General features: G+C 35.4%; 1 protein-coding gene across 2 annotated transcripts in view; it reads right to left on the bottom strand.

Annotated features, from left to right (window-relative positions):
• The window catches only part of AAPT1 (aminoalcoholphosphotransferase 1), a 63316-nt gene that overhangs the window by 23123 nt on the left and 24207 nt on the right, over positions 1-15986 (bottom strand). For both annotated transcript variants that reach the window (XM_089816071.1, XM_089816075.1), the window contains 5 exons: positions 8888-8963; positions 8777-8799; positions 8572-8672; positions 2528-2622; positions 19-87 (listed from right to left, as the gene is read on the bottom strand). In XM_089816071.1, coding sequence (XP_089672197.1) covers positions 19-87; positions 2528-2622; positions 8572-8672; positions 8777-8799; positions 8888-8963 — 364 coding nt within the window. The remainder of the gene's footprint in view (positions 1-18; positions 88-2527; positions 2623-8571; positions 8673-8776; positions 8800-8887; positions 8964-15986) is intronic.

Here is a 15986-nt window from a genome sequence, read left to right as displayed (position 1 = left end):
ATGAAACAGGTATCATACCTGGAATAAAAGGTACCCAGCCCAGAACCCCAATTGCTTGTCTAAAATCCTGAGCCCACCATTCAGAACCTGCACATATACTAAAGTCAGCATCCACATCCTCTAAGATGCATGCACAGACAAATTATCCAACAGAAAAGATGTTCCAGGAATTCTTGCATTCCACAGTTTTCCTCAAGAAAGCATGCATATTATTTCCTTTGCTAGTGTAACAAAAACATTATAATAGGTGTTCCCCTTACCAAAATGATAGTTTCCCCAAATCAGGCCCAAAGTATTCAAAATAAACAAGTTCTTCCTTGCTGTCCCGGGCTTTTTAAGATGGGAAATGGAACAATCAACCTATTGGATAGGAAAACTAGCAAACTTGCAGGTATATTTTTAATTTAACCTACACTTTTTCTAACCACTTTAGTGTCCACTAGCCTAGCTTTTGAGTAGGTCTATATTAGCCCTTGCATCGGCCTTTACAGTCTCCGGATGCTCAAGAGTCCTTTACAGAAGCTATATTTCAATGTCAGCTTTGCATTAACTGCTTGTTTCCCTTGTCATTTATCATTTTTTAATGCAATTTGTCTTCACACTAGCCCACCACACAAACATCCTCCAACATCCTAACTTTCAAATGTCACTTATGAGTGTTTTCGACACTTGTCGCCTACCTTAGTTGCTGGAAACAGTTTGGAATCATCTAGAATAGCTCGCAAGCCTCTTTTCCCCTCCTCTTTTTTCTTTTAAATTCACCTCTTTGCTCCATTCAATACATCTAGCACTCTCTTGTCTTTTACATCTTTCTTTCTCTCTCACTCTTGCTCGCTATAGCAGACTCTAATTTGCTATAGCACTCGCTTACCAATATCTATAGCTTTCTTGTCTATTTGTCTTTTGATTGTATCTAGCTGCTGTGGAGGTGGAAACACTAAAACTGGGACTTTAGTGAGGCAAGTCTCCAAACATTTTTCCTCTCTTTTGTGTGTAGATTCATTGGAAGCATTCAAAAGCACGAGGGTTTGCTTATATTCTATTTATTTTGTTTTTATTTATCTCTTATATTTAATATATCTTATTATATTTCTGACTTTTGGTTTTTGCAGGTTATCTAAAAAAAGAACAGTCCCAGTCTTCACCAAATTCAGTATTCTTTGTCATAGTCCATTCAGGACTATAATACGCCACGCAAACATCCTTGGCTGAGACACTTATTTTGGGCTAAAAACTCCCTGACGTCTATAATTTTATTTCTGTAATCAAAATCTTCTTTATCTTCATCTATAATTAGATATCTCCACTAATTTATCTATTTGGAGGTATCTCAATGTGTGGTGCAAAACTGGCTCTCATAGGAACGTAGTTTCCTTTCTGTATGGTCAGATTTAATCCACTACAGGCTATACAAAAGATATATATAATCCATGTCACCAATTCCACCTCGTTGAACCTGCATCTTCAGGTTGGATCCGTCATGGATATGGTTCTTGGTTCAGTCACACAGGTTCCTTTTGGATCATGCAAACATATTGCAGGTCACTTACTCTTTCAAGTTCCACTGATATATGTACCTTTACATTCTCAAAGACTCCAACGTTAGCTATCAGTAGAAATGTCTTAATGCTACCATAAACTCCTCGACAAGTACTAGAGATACAGGCCATTTCTTCAAGTAACAACCTCTCTACTCTCCTTCCCCTTCCCTTGAAGAGAATATTGTCAAATTCTATAGACGTCATTCAATTACTTTCCTATAAAGGGTCTTCAATCGTAATACATAGTCTACAATATTTTACTATACATTTCTTTACTAACAATATTAGAGTTTGATCATTTCAACAAACTACTTATATTTCGAATACATTTCCAATGATGTCTGTAAACATGTATGTGGGTGGAGAGAGAGAGAGAGTAAAAGGCATCCTACAAAATTCAACATATGCATACCCTCAACCAAAAACCCCAACAGAATAAGTAAATGTTTAGGCAATGTTAAGAAAACCAACATCAAATGTTCTATTAGACTTTTGAAAAAATCAAGGTATACTCATATTGTTTTCCTAGGCTTTCAGTTTTTGCATTAATTTTAGCTAGTTGCCTTTGTTTGGCATCCATATCAGTCATGTTATTCATACATGTAATTTCAATTTCTGCTTCTCTCATTCTAAGCCTTAATAGGAAAAAATATGCACAAGCCTTAATATCATACAAGGAATAGTCAATTATTTCTTTCAATATTATTATAAATTGTAATAGAAAAAAGCATTCTGAAGAGAAAAAGGTTTTCAAAGATTCCACTAGACACCACATTGCAACTCTAATATTACTTAAAGCTCAAGATTTCTATACAAAAAACTAATTCAGTTTCTACATTGCCTTCTCCGACCAAAACATTGTATAATTACAAACTGTGAAAAGAAACTGTAGTTACATCCTGAAAAGCTTTACACTAATACCTACAAATGCACCGGGGGATGGGGTCGGAGAGAGAGAGAGAGAGAGAGAGAGAGAGAGAGAGTACCTATGAAAGAAGTTAAAAAATGCACTGCATAGATCAGCATCAGACCTTCCGTGGGCCCATTTATTTCTGGAAGTATAAGTGTGTTGGTGAAAAAACTGGAACATAAAAGACCACTTCAATTAAAAATGCTATAATACAACAAGTAGCAATATTACATGGGCATGACCTAGAAGAACATCATTAAAATTCTATATGAGCTTAGTAGTTAATAGTACTACAATTTGATAGGAAGAGGTCCAATCTCTAAGTAAACATGAAAACATAAGAATGATCTGGTTAATGGAAATGAACCATCAAAATACATGACTTAAATTTGACAAGAGAACATTCCTTATCTGGATGGCTCAAGAACACAAAACTAATAGTTACCTATCACGGATTTATTATCTATTCCTGTACTAAACAACAGTCGGATATAATAGGTCTATAAAATTGTAATGGTCAGTGATTCTTGTCAAAATGCAAGATAATTATTATTAAAAGATCTTACAGCTAAAACTAACCATCTGCCATACCCATAAAAATTCAAATCAGCATTTATGATCATATAAGTGACTCACACAAAAACACAATAAAAATATAAAAGGAAAAAAAAAATTCACAATTATATCAAATCAGGCTGTCAAACTTATTTTTATAAGCCCGTAACAAGATAATATTCTATTTTAAAAGTATTGATGCAGTAAATCTTTTTTTTTTTTTTAATAACTTGAGATGCAACAATATCAGGCAATGTTAATTTACAAGACCTTCATGCAAAACAAATTAATGTTAAAAGTGATACATCTGCTAAAAAGTTTGGGAGGTACATAATTCGTTGGCGAAAAACCAGACTATGGATTAACAGTAAGTTTTGTGTTAACTGTTGGATTTATATCTCTCTGATCATGAACTGGGATTGATATTTAGTCATCCACATACAGATTAACAATGCCCAGCTATTAGTACACACTTTCTAAATATTTCTACCAACCATGATTGTTTCCAACACGCGAATGCACAATGCCACATAACATATTAGAGAATCATGCATCCAAATGCAGAAAACAGAACATATTACAACTCACAGATTGCAACACTAGTAAAATAATAATGTAATGTTTCTTAGATGATCATCTTCGTTATTTTCATAAGTTTCCTTTTCTGCATTCTGTTAACAATTGTTTCTTTTTTAATAGAGCCTTCCATCTCAATTGTATATATCGATTTATAATAACATGGTCACACAGAGCGCTAAGATTTTTTTTGGCAGATATTTTTTATCTTAAAAAATTACTGGCTTTTGTTATGGTAAATCGATGTTGTTGTATTGTTACTAGTCAAAGGAGATGAGAGCCCCTTATATAGATTTGAAAAGACAAACTTTTTAAAAGAAACAATCACGGCCTAAAGACGAAAACTAGAAACTACCTAATAAACCAAAGATTAACTAAGATGACAATTAAAGAAAGTTCCAGAGTTGCTGGAAACTCCTCTGTCCCTCCTTGGCACTCATCTCCCCATATCCAATTTGGAAACGTATCCGATACTGCCCGGATACACGTCAAATATTGTACCATGTCTGCCTAAAAAAACTTAATTTTCCAACCATGCCAAATACTATGGGATTTGATTTTTAAATAGATTTGACATAAATCTTCCCAAATTTGATTTCAAAACAATTTTACGAAAGCAATGTAAAAAAAATGGTTTAAACAAAACCTGCACCAAATGAGAACAACAAATAAAATATTTTTCTATTTCAGCAACCCATTTTTTGGGTTATCTTCTAATGCAACTATACTATGTTTACACATTATGGGTGTTAAATTAACTTATAAATATTTTTGTATCAATATTGCTTTTGAAGTAATGAAAATCTCCTATAATAACTTTAAAACTATGTTAAATACTTAGATACCGATGCATGCATGTTTTACCCGGATGCTGGTGTGGATGCGCGAGGATGCACGGAGGTGTTTGGATGCATGCGGGAGGTGGGCAGGATGCGTGCAATCTGCCTATGGATTGGATGCATGCGGGAGGTGGGCAGGATGCGTGGAATCTGCCTGTGGGTTCTCGCAGGATGCTTGGGAAAGCATCCGTGAAGCATCCATGAAGCATCCACAGAGCATCCGCCATTTTTAGGCGCCAAGTCACTTAAGTGACACAATATAATGTGTTTTTTTTGTTTTTTTAATTATATTTTGTCTCGTTTTTGCCCCAAAACCCTAACACAGCCCTAGCATAGGCTATTCATTGCTCATTCCTTTCATCTTCTTTGCATCTAGGCTCTCTTCTCATTTGGTTCAAATGAACTTGCAAGTGTTGCAGTAGGAGATGATGAGAATGTGGATTTTTTTGAGAATCCTTATGATTTTGATTGACTAAATTTGATTTGTGAATCTTGAGCCTTGACTCTTGATTGATCAACATTGAACCATGAACTACGTTTTGATTTTGTAATTAGAATTGCATTGGAATCTTGAACTTGAGCAATTTACTAATTAGACATTATTGTTATTTCAATTTGAATATGCTAATTGCTACGAAATGGTTTATATATGTGTGTGTGTGTGTGTGTGTGGACGCACCCAAACGCATCCAAAATCCCCCCAAAAAAAAAATCCGCGCATCCATGCATCACCATCAAAACCAACATTCGTAACTTAGGTTAAATATATGTGAATGTGTTATTTATTAATTTTGTGTCCAGTCGTATCCATAGTGGTGGTCTTAAAAAATAGCCATATCTGTATCCAATACCATATCTGTATTTGTGTCTGAATCCATATCCATGCAACTTTGAAAGAAACATCACAATATTCTCTTTTATCTCTCTGTCAATTTCCTCTTGTGTAGCCATCTCTTTCTTCCATATTTCAACAGTTTCACTGTGTACACTCTGAGTATCTCCAATCAAAATTCTTGCAACTTTGTTTTTGATATTAAAGTCTTGTTTGCTTGCTTCAATCATTATTTCAATTTATTCATGACTCATTTCTGAAGTTAATTTCATGAGTGCTCTTTCCATGATTTCCTTGTTTAACTTTAATGTTGCTCTCCATCTTCCATCAACTAGCTTGTAAAGCTTTTTGGGTATTGTCCCATTTAATTCACTTGGTGTCTTTCAAAAGTTATACATTGACAATTGTTTACTCTATCTTTCTCATCTTTATCATCACAAAGTTCATAATTGGCTTCTATATCGTTCAATCTTCCATTCTTTATTGTGTCTTTTACAATGAAATCTACATTGGGATATGTTGCCTTACCACTTTTCTTGGCTTCATATGGATCAACTTCTTCAGCATCTTTTATACATGTCTCTTCTTGTTTGTCTTTTTCTTTCACCTCTATTCACTAACCACTTGCCCTTTCACCTCTTTGGCTTTCCTTGTCCTTAGGGGTCCGTGAATCTTTCTTTTGCCTTTCCTCTGATAAGACTTTTCAAGTGTTTATTGCTCTCTTTCTTCACCTATCAACTCAACTAGAGTCGTTTGTTCAAACTCTTCAATTGTAACTAGTAGTGTAGTTGGGTCAGCACTACCAAACCTTTGTGTTAACAGACTCATCATTCTCTGGGACTTTCTTTGAATCATCTTGAGCTCCATTTTGATCTTAGAAAATGCTTCCTCATAAGTTCCAAATCTTTGAGTTGTACCACCTATAGATCTAGACAATTAGCATGAGTCTCATTGTGTATTTATCTACTTCATAACCAATTGACAATAACCATAATGTGGTTGAATTGCTTGTATAATGCATGCATTAGTATCAACTAGAAAGCATATGTCTTCCTTGTACTCTTCAACTATATGAGCAAGGATTCTCTCTCTTTTATGCATTCTAGACAAAAAATCTTTGAAGTATCCCCACATGATGCTATAGAAATTGTCCCCTAAATCCTTAATGACCTATTTATTTGTACTACCACAAGTTTATCCTTTGACCTCAAAAACATACCTTTTCTTGGAAAGAAATTTTGTAAGTAGAAAAAGATACATACCAAGATAGCTACAAACCTGAATGACTAATTCTTGTCTCTTTTGATTTTATCCCTGTTTGCAAATAGTTGGCTTCTCAACATCTCACTCAAATCATAAACCACATCTTCTTTCACCATTTTGTATGTTGTGTGAACCAGGCACATTCAATCTACTCGATTAATAGACTCTATTGCCTATTACCATTATTGCCTAACTCACCTCTATATCTTTAATTCTACTCATCCTTGTGGCTCTTAAATTAGATTTGGCCTTGATTAGCCATGTGACCAAACTTCAAACTTTTATTCCTATGGAGAGTGATTCACCAATTGCACATAACCCAATTGTTGCATGAATGATCTCTTTAGTTATCTTATATGGTGTGTCTAACCATATCAATTCTTCATGCAATCTACTCACTACATATTGAACCCATTCATGTTGAAAATTGTTTGGAATGTCCACCATGTAGGTGAAACCATAATGCTTATGCTCGTTTTTCAACATGTTCATGCACAATTCTCCAAATGCTTCATTTATTTTTTCCACTCCTAGTTCTTCAATCTTACAATGGATGTATGATCGAACGTCTTCAATTAATAGCACTCCATGAGGTATTGAGGATAGGGCAAGTATTGAGGATGGGGCACCTATCATGTCAGTCACTTGCCTTCAATAGATGTAACTTGAAAACTGGTTGGGCTTCTCAATTACATAGATTAGGATAGGAGTACCCACTTTGTTCTCCATGAATCACTCTGAATGCGGAATCTCTGACCTTATCCCTATTCACAAAGATATTTCTAGCTTCGTTGATTGTGGTCTTCACAGCAAAATTCCTCATACAATTCTCAAATTCGCACTATACACAATAACAATCACGATGCTTGCAATAGATAGCTTTTCAAGAGTGTTCCTAAATAGCGAGGTGACAAATGACCTTTTTTTTCCCTTATTTATTCCCATGAGCAGTCATTGCACCTCTTTCAACAATAAATAGTACTTTTTTCCATCAGTTATTACTATTAGCCGTCATAACCTTTCTCTTATACTAGTTGAAGTGCCAACCTTTCAATGTTATCACTTTATAGTTGCTTATTAACCTTACAACTTATTTCTATATGGTCTTGCCATCACATTACATCTTATATGGTCTTGCCATCACATTACATCTTTCTAAGCAGATTTTAAATGACCAAAGATACCTTTTAGGGGATCACTTAATCATATTCCTTTAAGTGATCCCCCTCAGCCAAGTATTGACTTAGTTTGATGAATAATCCATCACACCTCAGGTTGATAGCTCCTTTTCTATCTTGACCTCTTCCTTGTCACTTTTCTTCTTTATCCACATCTTGTTCATCTCATTTCTTGTTACATCCACATCAACAGCCCTTTTTCCTTTATTATTCTCTGATCGGTTGGGAGATTGGTTGTTGAACCTGCAATCTCTTCCAAGATGTCCAATCTTGTGACAAACAGAACACGGCATACCAATGGACTTCCAAGGTCCAACATTACCTCTTAGTGTTCTCATTCTGCAATTGATTGTCATATGTCCATAATGTCCACATACTGAACTGGTGAGATATCAAATGTTGTTCTCTAGCCAATGTAATCACTGATTTAACCGAGGACTGTGGAGCCTATATTCTTGACCTGCAATTTTCAACTTTATGACCATACTTGTTGCATGCATAACAATGATAATTTATATAATAAGTTTATTGTTATATGAGAGAAATTTATATTTATATTTATATATATATATATATATATGAATAGACATGTCACATTCATGGAACATGTCTCTTCATAGCTTATTTTCAATTAAAATAAGAGGTCACTGCCATTTGGAAAACACATACCAACATAATGGCAATGCTTAGTACATTTGCAGTGATCCTTAGAAAACCAACACCAAGAACTTCAGTCTTGCCTTTTTATTATAATTCATACATATCCTGCAACAAATAAGCCAACATAACACAAGCTAAAGAGAATTTTAAAAAACAACATGACATCCACTTATTGTTGTCCGGTGCAAATAATAAATCTCATAAATTCCTGCTTCACCTTTCCCATGTTGCACAATAGAAAGGTACAGCAGCAATGACCCAAAACCAGATAGTATGCCTTCCACTCATTATTGAATTTCCAAAAGCCATGGTTTCAAACTGCAAGTGATAGACCAAACTACTTAATGTTTGCACAGCAGTAATATATATCATAATAATAAACAAATTAACACAAGTGAATTCAACTTGACAAAATGTCATACCGCACATGTAAGTGCATCACATCCTGCAATAGGCCATCAGAAAAAACTGAATTAGAATAGGAGTAGCTGAAGATTTACGGAGACACACAAAGAAGAAAAGTGGCATTTTACCATGGTCAAAAAGCTCCCCCAATGGACTTGATGAATTTGTCCTCCTAGCTTGCTTCCCATCCACAGCGTCAAATGTCTGGATGTTTAAATAACACAAATTCAAAAAACTAAGTATTCTTATAACTGATTGTAGAGTTTACACTTAGCATTCAATTAACAGACAATTACAGCTCCATTGCACATGACCTAGCATTTATGAAATATATCAATCAGCTCAGCTTCAATGTTAATGTAAAAGTTAAGATAGAAAGGTCCCCAAACTTCGTTACATTGCCTCGATCAGATGAAATATACAGAATCTCATGAAATATCAAGCATTACAAAATGAACTATTCAAATAAGCAAAAAGATTATGGAACAGAGAGCTAGAATAAAGGCAACAAACCAAAAACAACTGAATATCATAAACCAAAAAAGACCAGCAACTGAATATCATAAGCCAAAAATTTCATCTGGTCTTTTTGAATGTACAATTTTAACTAATGAATTTAATAGCTACAAGAAGTTAGTCAATAACTCTTATCATGGCTGACACAAATGCAAGAAAGAAATGGTAAAGAATTCAGAAGTTGAGAACCTGAAACAATGTTTATTCTGTGAATTGTGAAAGTTACCAAAATACAATGACTAAAGATTAGCAAATATAGACAACTAAAATCTTACAAAGAAGTGGTGTGGAATAAAAGAAAAATAATGTTCAATGATGCATAGAAAGAATGTCGTGCTTACAAAAATACTTGTAATAAACAACACTAGCCTATAACAAATGCTCAAAAAGAATGAGGACAATAAAGGGTGCATTTGAGAGCAAAGGCATTAGAGATGTAATTGAAATTGAAGACCATAAAAAGCATTAAAGAAAATGCACAAGAAGAAGAAGAAAAAGAAAGAGGTAGCCTAGAAACTAAGTCAAAGGTTTACATTTGGGAAAATTAATCCATGATTAAGTTCAACGACTATATATCTATATTTTTTAATTATTTTTAAGAGCTGCGCTACAACCTTAAAAAACTACAAGTTAATCAAATTTTGAATTATTTTTCTGATCGATAAAATAGATATTTTATGAATAATAATAGAAACAGATTTGCGTAGCTGATTAATCATTCCCAATGCTCACATCATCCTCCATCCTATAGCTACTTGCAAAAGACATCCACCAACCTACAACCGCTCATCAACCACCATCCACCCCCCCCTTCGCATAACCCACATTCACTAAAACCAGCAACAACCCCACCATCCTCCACCAAAGCAAAAAACCCATCCCATTACTCAGATGTCCAAGAAATTGGGGCCACAACCAATACATCAACAAACATAGGCTTTACTGACCAGAGATCAATTACACCACCCAAACAAGGAACACCAAAGAAGCACAAAAAATTCAAAACTTATACCAACATTGGGTGGCACCAAAATGGGTGGGAGTTCAAACCAAACCTCCCCCATTACCACCCTTCCTTGAGGCAAACATGTTGGAGTGTGTTTGCTTCTTGATCCTCACTTTCCACTTCTTTTTCACATTCTCATCATCATTCACCACCTTTAGTGCATGGTTTGTCATGTATTTGTGTCGCCTCAAAGAAGACTTCAGCAATTTCTACCCAAATAATGCACACATTCTCTTTTCATCTCTATCAACATCTAAAGGCCAATGAATGAAATGGATCAATTCATAAGCCTCTATCGCCCTTGGATTTGCAACACCTTCTCACACATCAAGACCTACCAACAAAATTACCCACTCTATCATAGTTTTCAGCCCAATGAGAAAATTCCTTTTGACCAGGGATACCATCACCCACCGGATATCTGTTTTTGCCTCCACCTGCTCCAATACCTAGGCCAAAATTAAGGACAAGATGCCCATGTTGGTAGGGTAATGATGTCTTAAATCAATGAAATCTCCATCCATCGCCTCTAGCCCAACATTCACCAAATCCGCTTCACAAAAATTGAAAAGGTGCTTTATGCAGTGAATTGTAACTGGCCCAAAAAAGGAAACTTGAAGTTGAGTTGTGAGTAAGGTAAAATTCACTTCCATTGTGGCCACAGTCAATGCACCCTCAATTCTCTAAATGAAAACCAAGACCCCTACCCATCTTATACAACCACACTCAAACCCTTGTCATGCCAATGCATAACCTATGGTGATCATCAATACTTCTATTAGTTGGTGGCAAATGACTAATGTCACTCAATAAAGGTGAGGTTTGAGAGGGCATTTGTCTCCTTATTACCACCTCTTTGTACATGACTCACACAAAACTCCTCAAACAAGGATAATTCCTTTTGAATTAAATTGATGAGTCTTTGTAAGTGTCAACCTTGTGCACTACCCTTTATGATGTCATTGATCATGATGAGAGAATCACCCTCCAAATGAAGTTTCGATGCCTCTAATGTTCTACCAAGTTTATAAACATTAAGACATTACCATACCAATCATGAGCAACAACATCGACACCAAATCCCCCATATTACCCATGCACACACCATCAATGTTAGTCTTTATCCATCCTTCCGACAGACATATCAATTTCACCTCTTTACTAATTTTTGCTTCAAGACTAACCCAGCTCTGCTAATTGACAGGCCTAAAAATTTTAATTATAGAAAGAATTAAAATTTAACAATGTTAGTCCCCCTTCTATGTCTAGGCCCTCAAAAAGGGAAAAAACTATTCATCAATGTTGACTCTGATGACTATGTCGAGACTCCAAGTGCCCATACGTCTAATACGTTGGCAAGGAAAGATCTCAACAAGCCTTTAAAAAGGCCAATACTACTAGCTCTAAAGAGTTTGAGGACACCTCAAATGATACCTCTAAGCATTCCTTTGGCTGCAAGGATAATTCCACCCCACGGGTGATTAAAGAGAACCCCCCTGTTCCTATCCCTGTCACCTGCGTTTATACCTACCCAAACCACTGCCTCTATCCCCACCAGAAACTCCCCCCTGCAGGTCAATGACAAGGAAGCGGTTGGTATGGATACCATTGTAAATTATAGTGAACTAGTGGGAAGTATCAACAAGTGTCAACAAAGCTAGATGGCAGTTCTAACTAGCTGGGGAAGAAGTGTGTTGGGCTAAGGAGCCATTTGCAAATCACCAACAAGTTTGCAATTAAGGTGATGCACACTTGCTTGATGACTCTCTATCTGCTGCAAGAACAAGTTGTTGGTGAAAAGCTGAACAAGGATGATGGTTACAACGAGCTCTTCCAACTCCTCAAGGAAGAATGGACTACCACGCTGCTCTCCAAGAGGATGGGTGGAGGTGAAAACTTTTGGTTGCTATGTGTCCATTTATTTTTTTATTTAAAGACTGTTGTTGACCCTAGGGATCCGAAAAAAAGGTTATTTTTTGTTATTGGGTATAGTACTGTGTGGCACAGTAATGGTCCTATGAGGCTTGGTTATTATCTGACCTATTATAGTATTCTTACTCGACCTATGGTTTTGATAGAAGTAAGAATGTGGTTGCTTTCCATCTACTGACAATGTGCTAGCTGTTGTTAATGCATATTCTCTATGTTGTTAACCTTCTAGTTCCTAAATGTAGCACAAGCCAGCAACCTCTTGCTGCTTTATCTTTCAAAAACAATTCTAAATTAAGGATAAAACATGTGTTCCATGGGCACATGTCCCCTATGGTTTTGGGGTCGTACCCATACCAGGGATGAAACAGGACGGATTTTGGTCGTCCCCTGACTCATCCCCTTTTTGGCAAATTCGGAAATGTCCCCGAAACAACCAAATTTTTTTTACAGGAAACTTGGGGATAGCCAGCAGTACCAGGGACAGTTTTGTCATCCCCTATCCATGCCCAAAACTACTGGTCGTCCCTTTTTTTCCAACCAATCTGGTAAAGGCAAACCCCACCCCCCCCCCCAAAAAAAAGAACATTTTTTTCTAACTTTTGCTGTCCAAGCGACCCCTAGTCATCTTAAAGACATAATAAAAATATGCAACCCATGTTTGGTCCATTAAAACACTAACTCTCCTAATCATTTTTAGATTTGACATACTTGCTAATAGGAAGCAAAAAACATAAGGGCGGTAGCAAGAGTGAAGAAAGATTGTGTTTAGTGAGGAAAGATTGCATTTAGTATTCACTAACTATTTTAGTTCGCCTTCTCTTTATTTCATTTTGATTTCAGCATGATACTTGAAGCCTTTAGCCATTTTGATTTTTGCTATATATGTATGTGATATTGTTATAATGGAAGTACTTAGTATTTGCCATTTGATAATATTCATGTATTGATCTTCTAAAATGTTTATGGTGAATGGTTTATCAATGTTATGATATGCATATTTGAATTTTGTCTCTATATATAAAAAAATCCCCTATGTTTTTTAATCGTCGTCCCCTAAGGTCTCATCCCCTAAATTTTGGCTTCGACCCGTACCCATACCGGAAACACATCCCTGTCCCCTATAACATCCCTATCCCAAAAACTGCGTGGAGCATAAGATAAAACATAACAAAGACTTCGTCTTTGTGCAATTGTACCTGGGTTTCAGTATTGTTGGAAGAAAATCAAAATATGGAGCATTCATGGGAAAAAAATCACATATATGTGAGAAAAGTTATATGTGCTCGAACAGCTGAATTGAAAATGATTTTTCTGGTTTGAGTTTATCCTCGCCAGACTTCAATTTTAGTGAATGAAAATCAGTGAATTCCACAACTTAGCCTAGAAGCAATCAGCCACTTATCATTTGATATCATAAATAGAATGGAGAGTTACTGCAAATGTTAATTAGATACTAGACAGGCAGGATGAGAACCTCATTTTGTTTTCAACGAGAGTATCACAGTTAGCAATTTTAAACCTTCAGATTATTGGACCTGTGGATATGGGCACAACAATGTAAGGGCTGCAATCACTAAGCAATTCAATAAAAAGGCCCTTTTTCACTCCACGAGGAAGCCCATGCTATGTTGTTAGGACTAATAGGCATATCTTGTCTCCTTGGGGAATAGAAGAGAAGTGGGTCACATTGTTTTTATATAGTTGTACTTGTCATTACTCATTGCTTGTTATTGAGTTTGGTCGGTTACATGAAAAAGCACAAGTTTGCTCTATTTTACATGGTGTTTTTAGAGTAAGATCAACAAATATGGAAGAGTATTTCAGGGACAAGTAACGAGGGTTTTTTTCAAAGATGGAAAAAAGGGGGAAAATCTTAAAATACAGGAAATTTCAATTATACAAATGTCGAGGCATTTGACATATTTTCATTATATAAACATATAACATTAGTGCTTAATTGAGAATTCACACGAGCCAACATACAAATTATCAAAATTCTTGTCTATATTCCACTTTTTATCTGTGTTACTGGGTTCCCCTATTAGAGGCCCAGCTTCATCTCCACTATGATTCTCCTCCAAGTTTGACCCAGGTTCTTGTGGTAGCTACTCGGGTGCCTAGGCCAAACCCACGTGCTTTATAAAACTATTTTGTACCCCTTAAAATTCTTTTGCAAATACATTTTGAGTCTTTTGCAAATTATGAATATGATACATAAGAAATCTTATTTATACTTTTATTGGCAATTATGGATTTATGAGTATCACACTTTTTATTATTATATGTTTGAAGTTGAACATGTATGATTTATATATAACTTTAATATATATCAATGTGTGTATATAGATATACAAATTTGGAATTATATGTGTCTGTGTAAGTACCCAAACCCAAGGGGAAATTTGCTGGATCCATGTACCTAAACCCTACAAAACCAAAACCAGCAACTAGCTTTTTATTGTCAATATTCACATAAAACAAAAATGCCAAAAATTTGCTGGATCCATGTACCTGAACCCTACAAAACCAAAACCAGCAACTTAGCTTTTTATTCTCAATATTTAGGTACAACAAAAATGCCAAAAGGTTACAACCACAAAATGTCAAAAAAAAAAAATTTAAAATATACAATAAAGTAGCTCTATAATAGCCACACTTCATCTTTGTTTGCATCAAAATAAGAATTTGAATTTAAGTCACTCCCAATATGTGTGACTCCCTCATCCAACACTAACCTAATCAATTCATATTGTGCCTCCTCTTCCATCTATGTGACATCTTTAAGATCGACATTCTACTGTACAAACAAAGTCTAGCAGTAGTCAAGAGTTTGCCAACCTTAGATTCGCAAGGCATCACACAATGCCACCAACTCCTATGTTTGTTGAAAGGCAAGCGTATTCCACTTGCCTGAATAATTAACTATTGTATAGGGACCAAATCCTCTCTAGAATACAATATAGTAACTAGCTCTATAGTAGCAACCATAGTTGGAAAACTCGCCAAATCCAAAAACTCGCCGAGCCTCCCAAAAGTTTAATCGGGAAAAACTCGGCCATTTAAAAAAAAACTCGGAAAAACTAGGGAACCTAAAAAAACCGCTAAAATTTAATTCAGAATACATTTTTTTGCAAATTTCAATGAGAAGATGCATCTAATGAGTTCATTATAGAGAACACAAAAGAAAGAAGCAGGAGTTTAGATATATATAAATGCATAGTGGGTACAAAATCACATTCTCATGCTGAATGCTGATGGCGGGAAGCATAATAGTAAATAATTTGTGTCAAACTAGAAATAAAAACATCATTACAATCACATTTTCCTCTTCCTAGCTCTACTAGCATATTGTAACTCTCTATCTTACATAATATATATAGGCTTTTTGCCTTTTTTTTTAAACAAAAAAAAAATTTTAAAAAAAATTTAAATTTTAAAAAAAAAAAAAAAAAAAAATTTTAAAAAGAGTTTTTCTGAAAAACTCGGCTACTAGTCGGCAATTTTTCACAAAAACTCAGCGATTTTTTCTGGCGATTAAATTTGAGAAAAACTCGCCAGTCCCAAAAACTCGGCGATTAGTAAAAACTCGCCGATTATTCGGCGATTATGCCAACTATGGTAGCAACAATTCATTGTCTGCACCACAACCAGAAATTTGAATTTGTCACTCCCAACATGGGAGACTACCTCATCCAACACAAACCTAATCAATCCATATTGTGCATCCTCACTCATCTCTGTAACATCTTCCAGATCAACATCCCATTGTGCAA

This window comes from Cupressus sempervirens, chromosome 1, assembly GCF_028749045.1.
Source record: "Cupressus sempervirens isolate cs-2001-9-10 chromosome 1, ASM2874904v1, whole genome shotgun sequence".
Classification (NCBI taxonomy): domain Eukaryota; kingdom Viridiplantae; phylum Streptophyta; class Pinopsida; order Cupressales; family Cupressaceae; genus Cupressus; species Cupressus sempervirens.
The sequence above is the reverse complement of the archived record's forward strand: the minus strand, read 5'-3'. Positions and strand labels throughout refer to the sequence as shown.